Here is a 20,047-nt window from a genome sequence, read left to right on the forward strand (position 1 = left end):
ACTCCAAAGGAATGAAATGTGCTGGTTGCTGGCACTCACTGAGATGGTCCAGCTCCAGTACAGAGGTTCAGAGTGAATCTGAGGCTGGCATGTGGGCACACTCGGGACTAGAGGCAGGTGACTGAGTCTGGGAGGTGGGCACTCCACTCTGGCGTCTCCTGTGTGCTGGTGGAGGTGTGCTTCTGCCTGGCACGCTCTCTGCGGTGAATCTTGCATTTTAGTACCTAACCATCCCCTCTGATTTTACATGCAGTGTAGTCATCAAGCTCAGATATGTGAGTTGTGCTTCCAGAAAGATGTTGAGAAGCTGGGCACAGCATTGCCTGGCATTGTCAGTCCTGAGCGTACCAACAGGCATGCCTCCCCTGTCCCACTGCAATGGCCAACAAAGCCATCACTCCCTGCTCTTTGGTGCCTGTCCATCTGACTGCTTGCCTGTGCTTGCTCATCAGACAGATCGGTAAATCACATTTCGACTGACTGTACGGTGCAGTAACAGCTGGTAACTTGGGCAGCTGGCAAAGATGCAGTCAAAGGGGATGCGAAGGAAAATTTTCAGTCTGACTCTCCATAAATTGTTCAAACCCCTTGGGTAAGGAGCCTTCCACTCAAGACCAGACAGAAGGCTTTGGGGAAGAACTGTACCACACATCCTGCTAACCTGCATTTGGATTTAAACTTGGTTTTACAAATGATCCCCTCAATTCTGACTGCTGGTTGTGTGACCAAACTCATTATTTATCTTGATTTTTGCTTATCTTGCTTGCTTAGTCTTCTTACTTTGGAAGAAAGGTTGTTATCAAATAATTAAAATTTATCTCATTAAGCAGTTTTCTGATCTCATCTAAATACTATAGTTTCGGTAGTAATCTGAATGACATTAATGCAAATTATAAGCACTGCAGATCTCAAAATGAATACAGAATGTGACTTGTGTATGCTGTGAAACCACAATCAATCAAGCTCTTCTCTGAAAACACAGTCACTACAAACTAATTACTGATATTGGCTGAGAGCCATCATGCATATTCTGCATATCACTATGATCTGGGCTTGTGTTTTCCATAATTGTGTTTAATTCATGGATTTGTTGAGCAGCCACAAGCGGATGTTGGAACAGACAAAGAGCATTACAAGCTGTTTTTTTTTTTTCTTCTTTATATATCTTAAGGAGATTCTTCATGCAGAAATCAGCCTGACCTAATTATTTTTTGTGCTTTTAAACGCAGTTTGAGCTGTTCTCACAACACCCTAAAACTGGCTCCCATAAATCTTTTTTTCTCAGCCTGAAATGACCTTTTTCATGAGGAACATATGTTCACAGAGCAGAAGGGATCTCTCCGTTAAAGCAAAAAAGCTCTTTGCAACAGACATGGAAGGATGCTGCTCTGCTACACCAACCTCAATAGAAACATAGGGACTGGAGGATCAAAAAATACAGGGAGAGTTGTATAACATAATACTCAATGTGCATTTGACAGTTTCATAAAATGTACGTGTAAATCCACCTATGAACAACTATCTTCTATAAACAAGCATGCAGTGTCACCCCAGGAGATTTTATGTACCTGGTGGTGCTATTTGGTCTGTTTGAAGGGAAATGCATAGGCTGGTCAGGAATATTTTTAGGAGCTGGAAAATATCATCTTTGGCAGGGATGACTTAGCACTACACGGAAAGGGAGCGAGCTCTGTCACAGACTGGGAAAACATCCCAGCCCTCCCGTCACGTTGGTGGCAGAAGTTTAACAAAAGGGCTTTGAGGGGCCCCTTCAGCCCATCTCCTAAATCTGGTTGCCATGCGTGAGGAGAGAGGCTGGTGCACAGCAGTGACTGTGCAGGCACGTGTTCCCAGCACACATGCAAACACACAGAATCACATGCTAAACCTGATTCAGCTGAAAGCTTTTGCACAGTCACCCTTAACATAAGACATGTGGTTTTCATTATATTGTGCATGAAACATTTTAAATCAGTTTGACATGTTTTCAACAGGCAAAAGAAAAACACTGGAAGGAGAAACGTATCTGGGAGGTAACTAACTAAACAACCCTGTAGGCCCAGGATGAAAAGCAAAATTTGTCATAAGCTAATCAAATATTTACTGTAACACACATATTGAAATGATTACAAAAACCCAACAGAGTTCAAGTGTCATCTACTGAAAACAACAGTAAAACCCTATCCAGTATACCTAAACTACATTTTCATAGTAAGAAAGCCCACGTAGATCTGAGGGCAATGCATTTCAAGTTATAACTGCTGTCATTTTCTGCTTTTTCCCCTCCCCAATAGCACTCTTATCACTAAGAAACACTAATGACAGACATGAAGCCTGTGCTTTTTCAGCTTATTAGTCCTTGTGGGTTTGTGGTCACTCTGTATTCTACCAACTCTGGCAAACAGCAACAGCCTGCCCAGATTTCAAAAGCCAACAGCTTTCTATTACTTCGAGAATTTCAGAAGGGAGGAACAGAAACCTGTAATGAAGTGCCTCAGCATGGAAATAAGACAAGGCTTGTAATACTAATAAAATACAAAACAAACCCTGCAGAAGTTTCACTTCCTTTAAATGCATTTATGTAACGGTATGCATAAGGTACATTATTATGAAGTAGGTTTACTATTTTGTTACGCAACATTAAAGGCGACACATTTCAGTTTCCTTGGGGAAGCAATGTCCACCTTGCAGTGGCTAGAGGCTGGATTTAGGAAAGGATGCCAGGTCCCCAGATCCCCGGGGAACTTCGGAAGTAGCGCTCTCCCAATCTACCACCTCGCTTGGGAAATACCGCCCATCAGTCTGAGGAAGAAAAGCTGCTCAGCTGTGAGAAACTCCTGTTTCTGGGCAGGCTAGACGTGTGTTGGCGTTAAAAGCACTAACAGCTCAGTGCCTGGCTCCTGTCCAAAGCCTGTGGTGGGTGTTTCACACTACACCAAATACATGGGGGTCCACACAAAAGCCGCCCAGGGAAAGCTCTCTTCTGCCGTCTGTTTCACTGGGGAAAGGATCCACTTGGGATTCACAGGGCCAGACTCAGCTTTGAAGTGGGAGGAGGCTGCACATCATCTCCCTGTCACACCACCTGGGACATCAACTGCATCCAGCAATAAGAAACAGATGAGGAGATTGGGTTCCTGTCCTTTCAGCTTATCAAGGCCCTCTCCAGATCCTCCATATATCCATCCAATTTAAGATGCCTATCTTCATTACCCTCTGCTACATGGGGAATCCAAAGAGACTTGAATTTCCCACAGCTCCCACCTCCACCAGGAGACCCTACCCAACACCTGCACCCAACACCCCTGAGAAAATGAAGCTCTACTGTCTAAAGGTTTGCGTAAAGTTGGGCAACCCCTATTTAGTTGCTATTCCAGCTGCTGGTTTTTATGGTTTTGTTCCTTTTTCTTTGTTTGTTTGTTTTAATTTTCGTGTATTTACTGGAACAACAGCTGGCTGTGCATTTTTCCCCTCTCCTAGGCTCTCCCTTCAAATGCAGCTTCACCAGGATTTAGATATTTAGGTACATAAAAGCAAGTAAAATACCACTGCTTAAACATGCTAAGTTTTAAAAATGCCACTGCCATCTGCAAAGACCTGCTTAGCTAGTAGGCAGTAACAACCGGCTTACCCGATGTCCTTGTACCACAGTGAAATCAAGTAAGTGAGAGTTGCATGACTAAAATAAAGACGTTGCCTTAACTTTGCCTGCCTATGTATAAATAAAGATACACAAACATGAGGAATGTACAGATATATCCACTACATACTGCTTAAAAAGCATTTAAGGTAATCATTCTGAGGGAAACAAAAACTTTATAGTAATTTGGTCATCAAAAAACAAAGTTCTGAGGGCACTGGAACTATTTATGATTTAAAGTCAAACATGGCCAGAAAATGGAAAACCAGAATTTTCTACTTTCTGTTTGAAAGTATGCTTTAGTTTTGAAAACTAACAAACTTATTTCTTCTTTTAAAAAGGGGGTAAAAACATTAAAAACCTCCCCAAACATTCTAAATATTTTAGATTGAATATTGTCTTCGTTGAGTCTGAAACAAAGATTTTCTTTAATGTTTTGATTTGGCAGCAAAACTCCAAATCAGTTATTTGCATAGCTCAACTTTGAACACAGTAAGATGTCAGACAAAAAAGAAATTGGCGATGTAAAGTAAAATAGAAAAGGAAATAATTTATCAATTCTTGAGTAAACATTGCTCAGAAAACATTTTAAATCCCAGGATTCTCATTAAAAAGGCATTAATAACCTGGAGGAATTCCAAAAAAGGTCAACAATAATGATAACAGGATTACAGGGCACTGTTTATTAAGCGAGATTAAGGGAATGCAATTTGTGTATTCTAAGATAAAAATGAATAAGTGGCAAGACTGTTTATCATGGGGAAGAGGAACACAGCTGGAAAACTGTAAAGAAAACCGTGTAACAGCAACATGGGATTCTGGCTGCGATGTGTCTTATTTAATGAAAAATTACTTGAAATAAAAACTGATGGCTGGTGAGACTTGTGCATAGTAAAATGTAGCTGGAGTAGGTTCAGAATACTTTAACCAGAGAACCAGAAAGCTATTTTAAACATTAGCATAAATAATACAGATTGTAATTTAAAAGCAGAGCACCAAAAAAAAAAAAATCTCCTAAGGGAAGATTCATAATGGCCTCTTTTGTATGCACAGCATTTCTTTCTGTGGAGGTGAAGCGGGCTGAAAGCCACAGCAAACAGCCAGAAGGAGCAGAAAATTCACTGCAGTAAATATACAAATCGCAAAGCATCTTCTAGCTTGACCTCACACACATTTTAAAACAAGTATTAAAGAGTGTGCAGTGTGTGTAGCATTGTTTTTTCTCTATTTTTGGCTCATATTCCACTCTGGATTAGCAGAGGAGAGAAAAAGAACCTGCTTGAATATAAAAAATACATTTCTTTTTCCTAAAGATCACAGCTATTGCCATCTTCCATACCTACCTCAACTCTAACCTCTAAACCCCAGTGCCCTTTTTAACACCAGACACTCAGTCATCTTTTCTAGATGCAGGAGCACGTCCCCACAGTCCCCAGGAGACCTGCCTTGCTATCAAGCAGCATTTGGAGCTAAAAGATGCGTTGGCTGGCACAGATCTTGCCCCATCCGGCAGCCCGGGCACTCCCTGCAAAAGCCCCATATCCACATCCCCTACTCACTCGGAGGCGCGGTGCGAGCCGGGGCTCTCTCACGGACCAAGCGCACCGGTACTCTCGAGGCTGCAGGCATCCTCAGGCGAGAGTCTCTCTCTAATGCTGGCTGTCCCACTTTCCGTACATCTGGAGCGGTATTGGGACAGTTAACGGGCCAGAGAGAGAGAAAGAAAGGCGTTACGGTGTGCCTGCCGGGACCTCGGCTTCAGACCCCCAGCAAAAGCTACTAAATTATAGCAAGTGGAGCAGCTTCCCTGGGAGCAGACTCCCTGCATCCCCCAGCCTGCCCAACAGCCCTGTGTTTATTTTCCCTTTACTGAAATAAGTAACAGGGTTTTTTGTTTGTTTGTTGGTGGTGGGTTTTTCTTGAGGAAGAAGCTAAGTACTTAAGTGAACTGCAGATTTGTGCCCAAGACCCGGAACTGCAAGTGGCCTGTGCCACCAGCCCACATCTGGGTACGCCACTATCTGGCACAGGTAGGACTCCAGCTTTCACCTTTTACTTGACAGTTCCTGTTTTGCAAATTGCCGCCTTCTTTTTTGAATCCTCCATTTTCGCGTTGACATCTGTGTGCTTGCTGCAGCCTGACAGTTTTCTGAACAAAAAAAGATTTATGTCTTGAGAGGCCACAGACCAACCACTAATTGCCTATGTCTCTACTAAGCAACATCTAAAATAATTTTTTAGAAGGAGGTGGGTTATAAAACTTGTGTCACAGAATTAAAAGATTATTTTTCTAGGCCACTTTGCCAGGAACTTGTAGATTTGGGTTCAATAACATGAAACACTTAAAAGCTGAAACACTCTTTGTAGCTGCTACTTTGCTTACTCTTGTTTCAAAGAAATACTTGGCTATTTTCCACATCAATTCAAGCAAATTTGTTTAAATTCAAAGTTTAAGTCTAAAATAGATATAAACCCAAACTAGAAAAATAGCTCTATGCTAATAACTTTTACCTAACTTTCTAAACATCTTTTGCTCTAAATATTTATATTCTCATTATATTCTAGTATTATCTCTTGGAAGTTACAGAGCACTTTTTTCACTTCAGTGTGATTTAGGTAGCGTCTGTTCTAAAAATACTTAATTGCTGTGAATTCACAGTGCAAAATGAGATCCATAATCTCCCTGTGCAATGCTAGGCACCTTGAGCAGCTGTCCTCAGGAACAGGACAAACAGAGTGCCAGAGGTGATCAGGGATGAAGAGGAAAAGGCATCTAATTAGACCTACTTGAAGATCCATGTGTGATCTCCAAACACAAATTTTCTTCTTGCAACGGAATGTCTAAGGCTGACTTTCCTTTCTGTTAAAAAAAAAAAAAAAAAGATAAATAAAAGTGACAGAGACTGAACTTGGCTTCAAGAAGGGCTACGAGCAGAGTTGTCAGAGACCTGTTGAGGAACACAGGAGATGGGGGTGGGATTCACCCAACTAAACATGAATGTTTCCAACGCACTCATGTCTGAGCCAACCCTGGTCCCACTTTTAGTCAATGGAGAGTTAGTATAACCAGTGAGTTCAAGGCACTATTTTGCTTATCCTAAAGTAAATGCTTATATATTTGGCCAGAAAGACTGCACATTAGATTCACTGGTTTTACTTGTTATATCTTGACACTCCTTTAAAATAAAATAGGACCTTAGTGCCCTTGTACAGGTGTAGACAATTACAACTGTGTTACAGATACAGAACTGAGCTCAGATAAATTACGGGCCATCTCTGCTCTATCTCAAGACCATGAATTCACATCTCCCTCCCCTCTGAAACAGCTCCCGTAACCTCCAGAAGAAGGGAAATGGCAGATTCACCTGTTAAAGCTGTTCCACCTCCTATGAGCAAAGAGTCCAGTCACCGGACCAGAGACAGAAAGCCAGTCCTCACGCGCAGTCCAGAGCTCCTGACAGTTGTCTAAGGAGACCTGTAGATTCAAATCTCACCTCTTCTGAACTACAAAACCCGAGGGATTTATGCCAGAGAGAGGAGCTCCAACAGTATCTACCGGCTGTGCTGGGTTTGTTGACCCAACTGGCAGTGAACATTCCAAAATTGCCATGGGGACCCAGACATTCCAAAGGGGCTGGGCTATGCAAATGAGGGTCCCCCCAACAGCTGCTTTCACCCACCAGCACCCACCAGACCTCGCAGCACCCACTGCTACCATACACCAAACTCTCACAGGGTGACACCCCTCATGCTCAACCCTAGGATGCAAGCTGTGAGGACAGGACAGGCCTGAACCCGGACAGGGCACCCTTGCTCCCGGAGAGCGAGATGTGTGTGTTCATCCCCCGGTCCCCCCGTGCCCATGGTGACCGAGTCTTTCATAACTCCCCGTGCTGGCAGGTCAAGTAAGCAAATCTGCACAGCGCCATAGCAACAGACATGAAATTAAAGTGGATCCTATCAGTAAAATATGCAGGAGGGCTCAGTGCATACAGAATTATTATCCAGAAACACTGTTATTTAAAAAAATATCAGCAGTAGCTATCTTGTGTGGGCCCAAGATGAAAGGCGAAGAGAAGGACGAAAAGCAAAAGTAAATGAGAAAAAGGAATAGGATCAAAAAAAGACACAACTGTATTTGTGAGACCCAGAGTTAGAAAAGATCTAAAACTTTATTGTCTCAAAATTATGAAGTGCACACATAATAAAGGGAGAAGAGTGAGATTAAAACTGTACGGAGAAGTGATCTTGCCACTGTACTTGGCACTGGTGAGGCCCCACCTTGAATCCTGTGTTCAGTTTTGGGCCCCTCATCATTAGAAGGACATTGAAATACTAGAGAGAGTGCAGAGGAGACAACAAAGCTGGCGAGGGGCCTGGAGCACAAGTCTGATGAGAAGTGGCTGAGGGAACTGGGGCTGTTCAGCCTGGAGAAAAGGAGGCTGAGGGGAGACCTTATTGCTGTCTACAACTACCTGAAAGGAGATTGTAGCATGGAGGACGTTGGTCTCTTCTCCCAAGTAGCAAGTGACAGGATGAGAGGAAATGGCCTCAAGTTGCACCAGGGGAGGTTTAGATTGGATATTAGTAAAAAATTCTTCATGGAAAGGGTTCTTGGGCATTGAAACAGGCTGCCCACGGAAGTGGTGGAGTCACCATCCCCGGAGGTGTTTAAAAGGTGTTTAGACGAGATTCTTAGGGACATGGTTTAGTGCTAGAGTTAGGTTATGGTGGGACTCGATGATCCTGAGGGTCTCTTCCAAATGAAATGACTCTGTGATTCTAGGAAATGAATGCTGCGTACTGTTGGATTTTAATGCCAGGATGGTTACGCTGGCTGCTATCAGGGGTGGGGCAGAAGTGAAACACTCGAATCATGCGCTCACATCTGAAGAAAGATAACACATGCTCAAGTGCTTTTTCCCTTTTTATTGCCAAGGTGATGTTTTAAAAAGCAGATGCAAGGCCTTCCAGAAGCACATGTAATTGACCACTGTGTATCTGCTCCTTGCCAAATACTCAACTGCTTAAAAATCTAATGCTCAAGTTGAAACCATCTTCATCAAGTTACTCAGGGAACATGGACTTTTCACTTGCAAGCTCCTCTTCACCCCTCAGAGAATTTATGCTTTACACTTATAAATAAACACAGCCACATCGAGAGACTGGTTATTATTAATACAAATACTTCATGGCGGTACAAAAGAAACAAATATATGGACAACTTACGGTCACAGACAAGATGCTCCATCATTTGGAAGGTGTCATGGCCCCAAGCCTGACAGTGTTCAAGAAGAGACTGGACAACACCGTCAGACACACGGTGTGAACTGTGGGGTTGTCACATGCAGGGACAGGAACTGGACTCGATGATCCTTGTGGGTCCCTTCCAACTCAGGACATTCTGTGATTCTATGATTTAAACTACACAGAAGCAGGTGTAGCTCATTTCCTCATTCCAGCATTCCTTTGCACTTGGCACCAATGACATATTTAACTATATAAATATTCCCAAGGAATGGAGGCATGAATCTTCCCATTGTCACTGCTCAAGTAAGGGTATGACTGATTGCAGGATGGGAGCATGGTGTACTCTGATTTAAATCCTGCATTTGTAACCAGGTTAAATGTTTTTTGACATACCCTTGTTCTTAATTATCCTTCCCCCAGAAAAAGTGCAGACTTGGAATATGGGTTATAAAGTACTGCTAAATTAGTCATAGCAGAAAGAGAGACATATTACACTGAAGTCACCAGTCCTCTCATCGCTCTCATCTTTGCCTGATTCTGCTTTTAAAATAAAGGACGTCCATTTCTTTTAGGGGTCAGTCAAGGCAGATCGTTATGTCCAAATACAGTTTTTCTGTTGTCTGCTTTTTTTTTAATAACCACACAGCATTCTATACTACCAGCAGCATTTTAAAATTTATTTCAATATAAGAGGTATAAGCACCAACTAGTAGTTATAAAGAACAACAAATCTCTTTGCACGCCATAGGATCTATTCAAGCTAGCACATTCTGTAACTTGTTTTTTGTATTCCGTGCCATAGTTCCTGAACAACAGAGACAACGGTTCTATTATTTTTCCCACTGCTTGCAGAAATTCAGTAGAGAGAATGAACAAAAGCCATGCAAATACAAGATACAATGTTTTTGGGTAAATGCACCAGTAAAACATGTCATTTTGTCAGCCTTCCCAAGACAAGAAAAAGTCCTATCATTGCATCCTTCTGCAAGCAGAAAAGCAAAGTTCTTGAGAGTGAAGTATGTTTCCAGAATTACCTCTAAGACAATCCGCTCACAGAACTTACACATCAACCGTCCGTATTTCAAGTGAAGCACAAATATATATATATATATATATATATATATCAGTCAGGCACTATTATTCCCACACTGTCACACTGAAGAGAGAGTATGATCTGACAAAAGATCTGTAAAATCATACAACCAGATATCAGTAATATAACCTAAATCAGGGCTTTACGTTTTGTTTTTTAAATAGCCAAAGTGACTGCATTTACAATACAAACACATATGGAAGTTGAGTAGCAATATGGATAAACTTGCCTACTAATTCTACACCAATGGACTAACTATCCACTACACTTTGCTTGCACAGGGTGCCCCCAAGAATAAGTTCCGAGACATTTAATATCTTGTAAATCTAACCCTCACACACTGGACAATACAAAAAAAATCAGCAGGAAGAGCATTATGTTTTAACAGCTAGACCAGCTAGACATTTTTAACAACTAGACATAATTTGCAGCTAACACCTGTATTTTCTGTCTAATCTGTTTGGCTTATTTAGCTCTAATTGTAATGTTCCCAGATGCCCAGGACCATTTCCCTTGCCTCCTTTTTGTTAACCATCATCAGCTCCATTGATGATAATAAAAGCACTCACACCTACCCTGTTCTCACAACCGATTTAAGTCCAATACAATCTGCTTGATCTGCCTCTCTGCTAAAACTCCTTAATAGTCCTAAAGTCTTCAAAGATTAATGTGTTCAGACTGGGATGTCCTAACCCAAAGCTTGTGACTTGACAAATTCACCATCAAGAAATAGAGAAGATCACACTGGCAACACATGCAGAGTACAACATTACTCACAACAGCTCAAAGTTAAATGACATTTTTAATTGAATAGAGATTGCTAAAAGTTACTTTTTTTATTCTTTTATTTCTAGGAACTCGTTTTAAGTTAAATGGCAGTACACAGACATGAAGGATTGGGCAGGAAAATAATAAATTGTGCCTTGTAACTACTTATCTACAGATCTGGGCGATGCTCTATTTAAAGGAAAAAAGCTGGACAACACATAATCACAGAATTGCTGGGAGTGGAAGGGACCTCTCGAGGGCACTCCCTGCTCAAGCAAGTCTAACTGAAGCAGGCTGACCAGGACTATGTCCAGTTGAGGTTTGAGTGCCTCCATGGATGGGGACTCCACCCACAACTCCTGTAGGCAACCTGTCACAGCAAAAAAAAATGTCTTCTTGTATTCATTTGGAATTTCACATTCCTTAATTTCTGCTCATTTCCTATTGTCCAATAAACACAGGTGCTCTATGTGGAGAAAGCCTCTGAGAATTGCCCATTAAACTGAACAGACCAAGGTTTTAATTCCTGAGTTCACAATGACCGCCGTTCTTGAAAAGCAACCCATTGAAGTTCAGCTGCCATATAATCCAAAATGTTATTTATCCAGATGCAGTAATAGGTGGCCAAATGTGTTATCAGCAGTGAAAAAGAATAACTTTTTTGTATAGTCTGCAGCTACCAGGAATGATTAATACTGAACCAAGCTGTGCATGACGGACAGCCAGTCTTTACAAGTTTTGCGAGTGACCCTAATTGTGGCTCACTTAGGTCTCCTTTCATGCAGTGGTGCTTACTGTCCCAGCGTTTTTTTCTGAAGTCTTAATAATTTCATGTGAAACTTCAGCAATTCCATGAGTGCTAAGGGACAGCTCCAACAGTAACCTCGGCTCACTCTGTTAACTGCCCCAAGCGTGCCCATGACACCCAAGGCAAGGAAGCAAAGAGCAGAACTTTTGCCAGAAATGCTGAACACAGTCAGCTGGTCAGGTGCCATTCTTGAATTACGATGCCCACAAACATTTAAAGCACGGCTTTTTGTTATTTTAAACATGCAAGCCTTTAAAAAGTTATTGACACAACTCTTGCTCAAGACTCCTTATCCACACCGTTTTAAGTTTATGAGTACTTTGCAGCTTGCATACCCAGATTTTGAATTCTTGCACTAAGCATTCATATGGAAGTCAAGAACAAGACGAAAAAGACTGTCAAAAGAAAGAAAACCAGTTCCCACTATTCTTAACAAGATGTGGACGTGAGCTGCAGGAATTCAGTATGGATCTTTGCAGGAGGAGTACACCAGGAACGTGAATATGTAGAAGTGTTAAAAGATCTGCTGTTTATGTTCGTTTTTATTCAGTTACCAAACATGTAGGATTCAGCACAGTATCTTGATAAAAAACTGGAACTAGTGTTAATTAAGCTTTTTTGTGTCTTTTTGCAAGGCTGTTTTCTGCAACACATTTTCTGTTATTTTAATATTGCATAAATGAATCACATCTAGAACAGGGAACAACTTCTAAAATCCTGAAATTAAAAGACTCATAACCTCCTCCTGGAGCGGATATTTTATATCTTCCTTAATGTAATGGTTCTCTCCCTCCTTTCCTGGCAACGCAGTCACTGATTTTAAGCCAAATTCACCTATAACACTGCTGTGATTCAGACGTAATGAACAATAAAGACCATTAATAACTATACCAAATTATTAACATCTTCATAATTATAAATCTTTCAGAGGTTTAGCAAGATGCAGTGATAACGTGTTCCTGGATTAAGTATGGCTCGCTATGCAAACAACATAAATTATGAATGGTATCTAAATCTCGTTCGTTAATACTTCAAGAGCTGAAGATGACTTAGATCCACATAACAATGCCTTAGGCTGTTAGAGAAAAAAAAAACTACACCATATTTCATATTTTGAAGTAGAGAAAAGAAAGATGAAGTGATTTTGCTAGAGAACAGCAAAATCTCTGGGAACAGCCTAAAAAAAGTCCCAGGGTTCATTCTCAGTGCAATCCCACTCTGACATTTCCTGAATTATCTAAATATTTGTGTGAGTGTTACTTCTGAGATTCGGCATGTTCCAAGAAAACAATCCTGGAAACAAATAAATTCTAGGCAAAATGACAAGCGTTTTGAAGGTGCACACTGATTGATGTACTGGCCTACAAAAATGTAGTGCAGGACAGAGCTGTAAAACATAGTGATAGGCTGGATTTTTCTCTCTCATGTCTGGTTCCTGCTCTGTAGTCATTATCACAAGACATTTTGGATAAATAAAAAGTAGAGGTTATCTCCATAAATCAGTAAGGGCTTTTGGTAGAGAAAAAGATACTGTGCACAACCCTCTCCATGCTGGATTTCAAGGTATCCAGCTGTATGCAGAATTAGGTTACACATGACAAGGACACATCGCTGTTATTCTTCACCCAGGTCCCCCTTCCCTTCTACTGCTCCCATTACTCGCGGTGTGTTTTGCTACATGATGATGTCTCCTCTTTGCACAAGGGCTAGAGCTTCCTGACTGAGCCACCAGAAATGTAAGTGCAAGGAGGTCATGGGGAAGGACTAGATCCACCTGAAGCCAAGAGATAGCAATGGGAGAGAATTACATTAACTCCTGTGGCCAACACTGAGGAAAATGAAGCCCAGCTGTCCTCAGATGTCCTCTCCATTTCAGAAATGTCCCTCACACGTGTCAGCTCTCACACTGACTACAATGTGGTTTTTGAAAACTTTCCACTAAAAAGGTTGGAGATATTTGGCAGGAGGAACTTAGAAATACTCTATAAATCAGATCCGGTTCCTGCTCTGAGAGTTTTGATGTATCTCAGGAGCGTTACGCGCAAACTCCAGAGGCAAGTTTTCTAACCTTAGATATCAATCAACAGAGACACTGACAGCTACAGAATGGCCCACCTACAGGAATACCTAAACACCCAAACTAAGTCCATTCAAAGACTTGAAATAATACCATCAACTAAAATGAAGATGACTCCTGACTTACTGTGAAAGGCTAATAACATGATATTATAGGTCAATTTAAGCATAATAATAAAAACCAATGAAGTAAATTATTGAAGCAAGTGCATAACGTTTTTCCCTGTGTATAGGACTCTTCAATAAAAAAAAAAAAAACTTTTCAAAACTTTTTATTCACACTTTGCTAAGCTACATCCACATTCACATACAAAATGGTTGTGGTAGCCATTGCAGCAGATTTGACTGTCTTATACCATATTCACTGCATTCTGCCTGCATTATATTCCTTGATTTTAATGGAACAGAAAACAAACCTTGAAAATTATTATCTATCATCCATTACGCAGAGCAATGGGAGACTGGGAACACTCAAGTAACACAGCGCTATAAAACGAGCTGCAGAACTTGCAGGAACAGCGGTCAGATTTAATCAGCCCTCTCAATGACCAAGACAGTGAAGAGTTTTTGCAACAGATTCTCTATTGTTTCTGGATTAAACACGGTGCTGGTAAATCTGAGCTGGCTCCTCATGACAGTATCTAAATTGCTTCCACAGGTAAAATGACTGGAAACAGTATAGCCAGGAGGTACCTGAGCTCATGAACAATGTCAGTTCTGCAGCTGGCTCTGCACAAGGTCGAAATCCTCTCTGTCTCCATGATTAATTAAACAACAGCACAAGTACCCTGACCATTTGCAATCAACAGCTGCCTGTACACGAATCACAAAAATATTTTATATCTACTCATTAAAATTACAGCAGCCAGTGACATGCCAGGATATTGAGTCTTGGATGTGTGACAAGCAGGTGCTGATTTAGATGGTGGTCTGAGGTGGCCCATTAGCCTGGGACCATGTAAGACATGTTCTTCATGCAGCCAGTGCAGTTTGGATTTAAACCTGCCTAACTCCCACATGTAGGCTGCCCATTATCTTGCTTTGGTTTGACATGTTATATTCCCAGAGCTATCACAGCCTGGCAGCATAATCTTCAGGCAGGATTCAACAATAAATCTAACAATATCCGAAGACTGTAATTCTTTGCTTTGATAGTAAGAGTAATTTATCTTTGGCTACTGAAATATGTGTGCAATTACCATGAAATAGAATAAAATCCATTTCAGTTATTATTTGACATCACCATTGAGCCTCACAAAAGAAAGTGAATATGTCAATTAATTTTATTTCCTTGAAACAGCTAATACAAATAGTGTTTTCAAATCTTGCAGGTGGATTCATAGAAGGAATGCAACTATATTTTTTTTATTTACTCTCAGCATTAGTGGTATCGCAGGCAGCACAACACAGTGTATGTAGACATCTGTAGAAGTTCTAGTCAATTAAGAAGTGTAATTAAAGAAATGAAAGGAACCATACTGTACTCACCGGGCTTTACTAGGCTTGCCTTTGCCTCCTTCTTGTATCGAGCCAGCTGCGGGTTCCCTTCGCTCATTGTCCCTGGACTGAATTTCTTCCTGGAGAAGTCTCCATCACTACCAGTGCAAAAACTGATTGGACTGTTTCCAGCATCAGAAGGAGTCTTAACTGGAGATACTGATTGGCTACTAGGACAGCCAGTGTCATCTGAAGAGAAAAGGGAAAACACCAAAATTTCTAACTAATATGTACATGAATGTTTTCAGATTAAAAAAAAAACAGTGTTTGAACTACAACTATTTGCAGTCAGTTACCTGATATGCATGACCTTGGCTCTGAAACCTGCTGAGAAGCTATTCGTTTCTCCCATTTAAGTCTTGAATACCTTATGGCAGACTAAAATAGCAAATGTTTGTTTCATAAAGTCTGGCAAAATACAATATTAGGGGCTACATAATGAAAACTCAGATCTACGAAAAATTCTTTTGACTTGGCTAGGTTAGGGAGTACTGTGGTATGAAAAAGTGCACATAAGACACAAGAATGGCTTGTGTAGCACACACTGGATGAAAAACAAGCATGGGCCACATGCTGTTCTTTAAGATCTGTTCCTATCTGAACAACAAGAGAACGACCTACAGCCCATATGCACCAAGTCAGGATTTTAATTTAACCAGAATTAATAAAGGTTTCCTTTTAAAGCAACTGTGATCACAGAGCTCTTCCTTCTTGACAAGTGGGTGTGAGGTTCCCAGTTCTGAAGAGAGTGTGTTACACACAGATTGCTTTCGTTTAAAGCCGAACTCCTCCGAGGACACACCAGCACTTCACAGCATCAGCAGCCACTTGGGGAGCAGACCCACATTCCTGACCTCCAGAAATACAAACACTCCAGCTCTTAACAATTAAATGCAAGGTAAGAAGTCTGAATCCAGATGAAATCCACATATCAAACACTCCCTTCACCTAATCACATTTCCTGTAATCTTGAGCAATCACAGCTCTCCTAAAAGTCATGGTGGTTTTACAGATACACAACAAAAACAAACAGGCTACTCTGACACTAGGAAGCCTTGAATATTTACTCTCCTGAAGAAATACAATTGTTTGATCTTTCCCAGGATAAAATGAAAGCTGCCATATTAATTATGCAATTGCACTCTGTTCCCGGTATATTATTATTACCTAACATGAAACTCAAAGAAGTACTTGCAACTGAGCCAAATAATTTGCATGATCACACTGCATTTACCACTTCCACCCTGTTCATAATTTAGGTCAAGCCTGATTTTGCAATGAACTTTGCATGGGCAGATTGTTTAAAAAGTCAGTATATGACTACACATTTATGAGAAAAAAAGGAGCACCACATAACTATCTGACCCCCCCCGCCTGCCTCCCTCTGCACAAAAGAGCAGCTTTTGCTATTTCTAACTATTGTTCCCTCAGTACAGTAAAACAACCACATCCTTTCATATCAACCAGTTTTCCTTTGTGCTTCTCCAGTCACTCTACCCTCACCTATTTGTTCCAGTGGTTTGTTTCTCATTTCTCTGTGTCCTGCCTCCAGTGCTGGGCAAGGTGCCTATAGATGCTGACCATCCAGTGCATGCTATAATACATGCATTAGCATGTAACAGCACTGGAGGTGTTGCTGCCAGGCCTGATGCCAGGCCATGGGGCAGCCCAGCCTGCTCCTAGAAGTACCTCCCAGGCACAAAGGGTGTAAAGCACCTAATCCAGCTTAATCATATTCAATTCCTTCAAACCAGCTCAATTAAGCCTACAAGCACCTCCTTTTGCCATCTTGCTGACACCTTCTGCAACTCAGAATTAGTCCCTAGAAAAATAACCAGGAAAGAGAAGACCGCTAATATGGTTTTCAGCCCGTCTCCACATTCATCCTGACTAAAGCAGGATTGTTGCCCAGATGATTTTAGTTTAACTCATCCTTTCCATTCCCATCAACATCACAATATAACTCAACACAGAGAAGAGAGAAGGTGGCAATTTCCTCACAGATCAACAGATCAGCACCTCTTTCATTTTCTGAAGGGTTCGGAGTCTCCTGCGGGCTGAATGAATGCAGCCCACAGGGCAGCAGATCGGCACAGCTGAGCGAGCTGCTGAACTGCATTTAAGCAGCTCCTTTAGCTATGGCCAAAGCGTATTCCCTTTAGAGGCACGCAAACATAATCAAATATATTCAGAAAAAAGTGCAGATTCATGCAGTTCATTTTTAATTATGACCTTTCCACTTACATGCTTCTCTATGTGGCATGATTTTCAAAACTTTGTGGTGCTTTTTTTCGTGGTTTTTTTTTGGTTGGTTGGTTTTGGGTTGTTTGTTTGGTTTTTTGTTTGTTTTTTTAAAAGAGACAAGAGACTATCTACTTTATCTTTCCACTGATAAAATCACTGCAATAGTTGAACAAGTTCTGTAGACTTCACAGATGTGTTTTAAATGGCAGTCTTCATGTACAAATAACTTCCAAAGCTATAGAGAGGCTACCTGGAAGAACCTCAAGAGCTGATAAAACTTTAAACAATGAAAGAACTACAGTATTAAGAATTAGGGCATTAAACCCCCTCTCAAATATGTAAAATTAACTGCAATGAGGAAATAAGGTAGCTAAAGAAAGCATACAAAAATAGCATTTAAAAAATCAATATTTTAATTACTACCCACAACCATTGTCTCTAATATCACACTGGTGACACTGTATGATCAGATTATTTCATATCTACCTTCATTTTACCCTTAAGGATCTGAGCTTACATTGCAATGGGGCATTTATTAAAGAGTCAATCAGCCCTTCCAGGCACTTCACTGGGTTACTGGCAAGGTGAGACACGTGGGCAGACCTTTAGCTAGTCCTTCAGCTGGACTTCTCAGCCCAGAGAAGAGAAGGCTTTGGGGAGACCTTGTTGCGGCCTTTCAGTACTTAAAAGGGTCCTGTAAGAAAGATGGGGACAGACTTTTTAGCAGGGTCTGTTGCAATAGGAAAAGGGGTAATGGTTTTAAACTAAAAGAGAGCAGATTCAGGCTAGATATGAGGAAGAATTTTTTTACAATGAGGGTGGTGAAACACTGTCCCAGGTTGCCCAGAGAGGTGGTAGTTGCCCCATCCCAGGAGATCTTCAAGGCCAGGCTGGACGGGGCTCTGAGCAACCTGATCTAGTTGCAGATGCCCCTGCTCATTGCAGGGGGGTTGGACTGGATGAGCTTTGAAGGTCCCTTCTAACCCAAACTATCCTATGAAATAAGCCTGGCACAAAGCGCAACAGCTCTTCTCTACTCACACCCCCTTGTGACCTTCAGACACATCAATAACCAGCATTCCCACTCCAGCTGAAGTAAATGAATGATTTTATTGTACTCCCTCTCCTCTGATCGCTTGTTATTTTTTAATGCAATGTATATCTTCTACTCCTTCTACCTAGTATTAGCCAGAGCTGTGAACAAAATAATGATTTTCCAAATCTAGGGCAAGCTGCAGAGAAACAGTTTTCTGTGTCAGCTTTTTGTGGTGTCTTTTAAATAATGAAAATGTTTACTACCACAGAAAGGAACAGCTGCACACAGAACACTGGTGCTCACCACCAAGGGCAAGCAAAGTTCTGTACACTGGAGAGATCCATCTCCCACCCGACCTGCAGCTCACCGTCCTGGCAGAAGGAGAAGTCCTGGTCAGCTCTGAGGGGCTATCCAACTGCTCAGTGCAACCCAAACTGCCTGCACGTATCTTCGTTCTCCCCTGCTAATGAAGCCTTAGCAGGCTATTTAATTGCATTTAATATTGTAGGTGAACTCCCCACAGAAGAGCAGCAGACTTCCCCATGGACCCTGATGCCCCCTCCATCCCACAGACAGCTTGACCACCCACCCTGCTCAATGAACATCTCTGCTCCTTGTCTGCAGCAGGAAGGGTGCAACTACAGCAGCGTGGGTTCCATGTTTCCTGCAGGTTCCTCCAAAACTCCGCTGACAACTCTGACAGAAAGAGGTGAAGATGTCTACCTGCCCAGAAATGGGCCAAGATAAGGAACCTGTCTCCAAAGTTGGCAAGAGGGTAACAGGAGCACACGAGTCCACGATGGGATTCCCTTTTTGCTGAAGCCATGATGTGAATGTAGCTCTCAGCAAGGTCAATGAAGGATTCAGCCCTATAACTCAGCAAGAGTTCTGCCCCAGTAAAGACTTCAGGTCCAGACTTCTCAGGATTACAGATAGACCTGATATACCTTCTCAGGCACATGAGCATCAGGAAGACAGAACAGAGAAAGGTGGCAAATACTGCTGTGAAAGTCCATACTTCTGATCTTGCCTGTATTATTTACTTGCACAAGAGGGAAAAATACATAAATTTATAACAGACTACTTTCATTGCTTCCTTAGCAATATTCATGGTGTCTTGTTTCCCAGTGGCCTCCTAAGAGCTTTCTGGGAGTAGACTTTTCCTTTGAACATCAGCTGGATTTCATCACTGAAACTCTACGTCCAACCCCTCTCCCAGATCAGACACGCTTGCCAAGTTTCAAAGCCAAGCACAGGATAGTGACTCCTCAAACAAACAATCAGGGAAGCTGCTCAGAGCACTCTGACATTTGCGTGCACTGCCTAGATTTCAAATAGTAGAGTCAAAGTATAAACAGTGGTGAAGATAATAATACTCTAACAACAGACAAAAATATTGTTCTTGTAGCCGTTAAGGCCATATGTTGTGACGTGATGATTTCCTCTGATTTTCTGCGCACAGAAGCCTTAGAAATGTCTCTTAAATATGCTTTAGAGTCTTCTTTAGAAAAATACTGCTTTTTCCTGAAGACGTCTAGAAATACTGAATTTACAACTTCCTTATATGATGCATCCAAATAATTAATGATGCTCCCACTGAGGATCTACTGACTTATTTTTACCCTCACTCCAAGC

The 20,047-nt window shown here is 41.5% G+C and overlaps 1 protein-coding gene across 6 annotated transcripts in view; it reads right to left on the reverse strand.

The window, feature by feature from the left end:
* SYBU (syntabulin) overlaps positions 1-20,047 on the reverse strand; it is a 42,857-nt gene that overhangs the window by 13,469 nt on the left and 9,341 nt on the right. For 2 of the 6 annotated variants that reach the window (XM_065054273.1, XM_065054275.1), the window contains exons 3-4: positions 15,124-15,321; positions 5,200-5,319 (exon numbers count right to left, since the gene is read on the reverse strand). In XM_065054273.1, the coding sequence (XP_064910345.1) occupies positions 5,200-5,319; positions 15,124-15,321 (318 nt within the window). Of the gene's footprint in view, positions 1-5,199; positions 5,320-5,689; positions 5,790-6,427; positions 6,501-7,005; positions 7,450-15,123; positions 15,322-20,047 lie in introns of those variants that run through there. The other 4 variants (XM_065054274.1, XM_065054276.1, XM_021294262.2 and 1 more) reach the window with 3 other exon arrangements.

The sequence above is a fragment of the Columba livia genome, chromosome 2, assembly GCF_036013475.1.
Source record: "Columba livia isolate bColLiv1 breed racing homer chromosome 2, bColLiv1.pat.W.v2, whole genome shotgun sequence".
NCBI classification, from domain to species: domain Eukaryota; kingdom Metazoa; phylum Chordata; class Aves; order Columbiformes; family Columbidae; genus Columba; species Columba livia.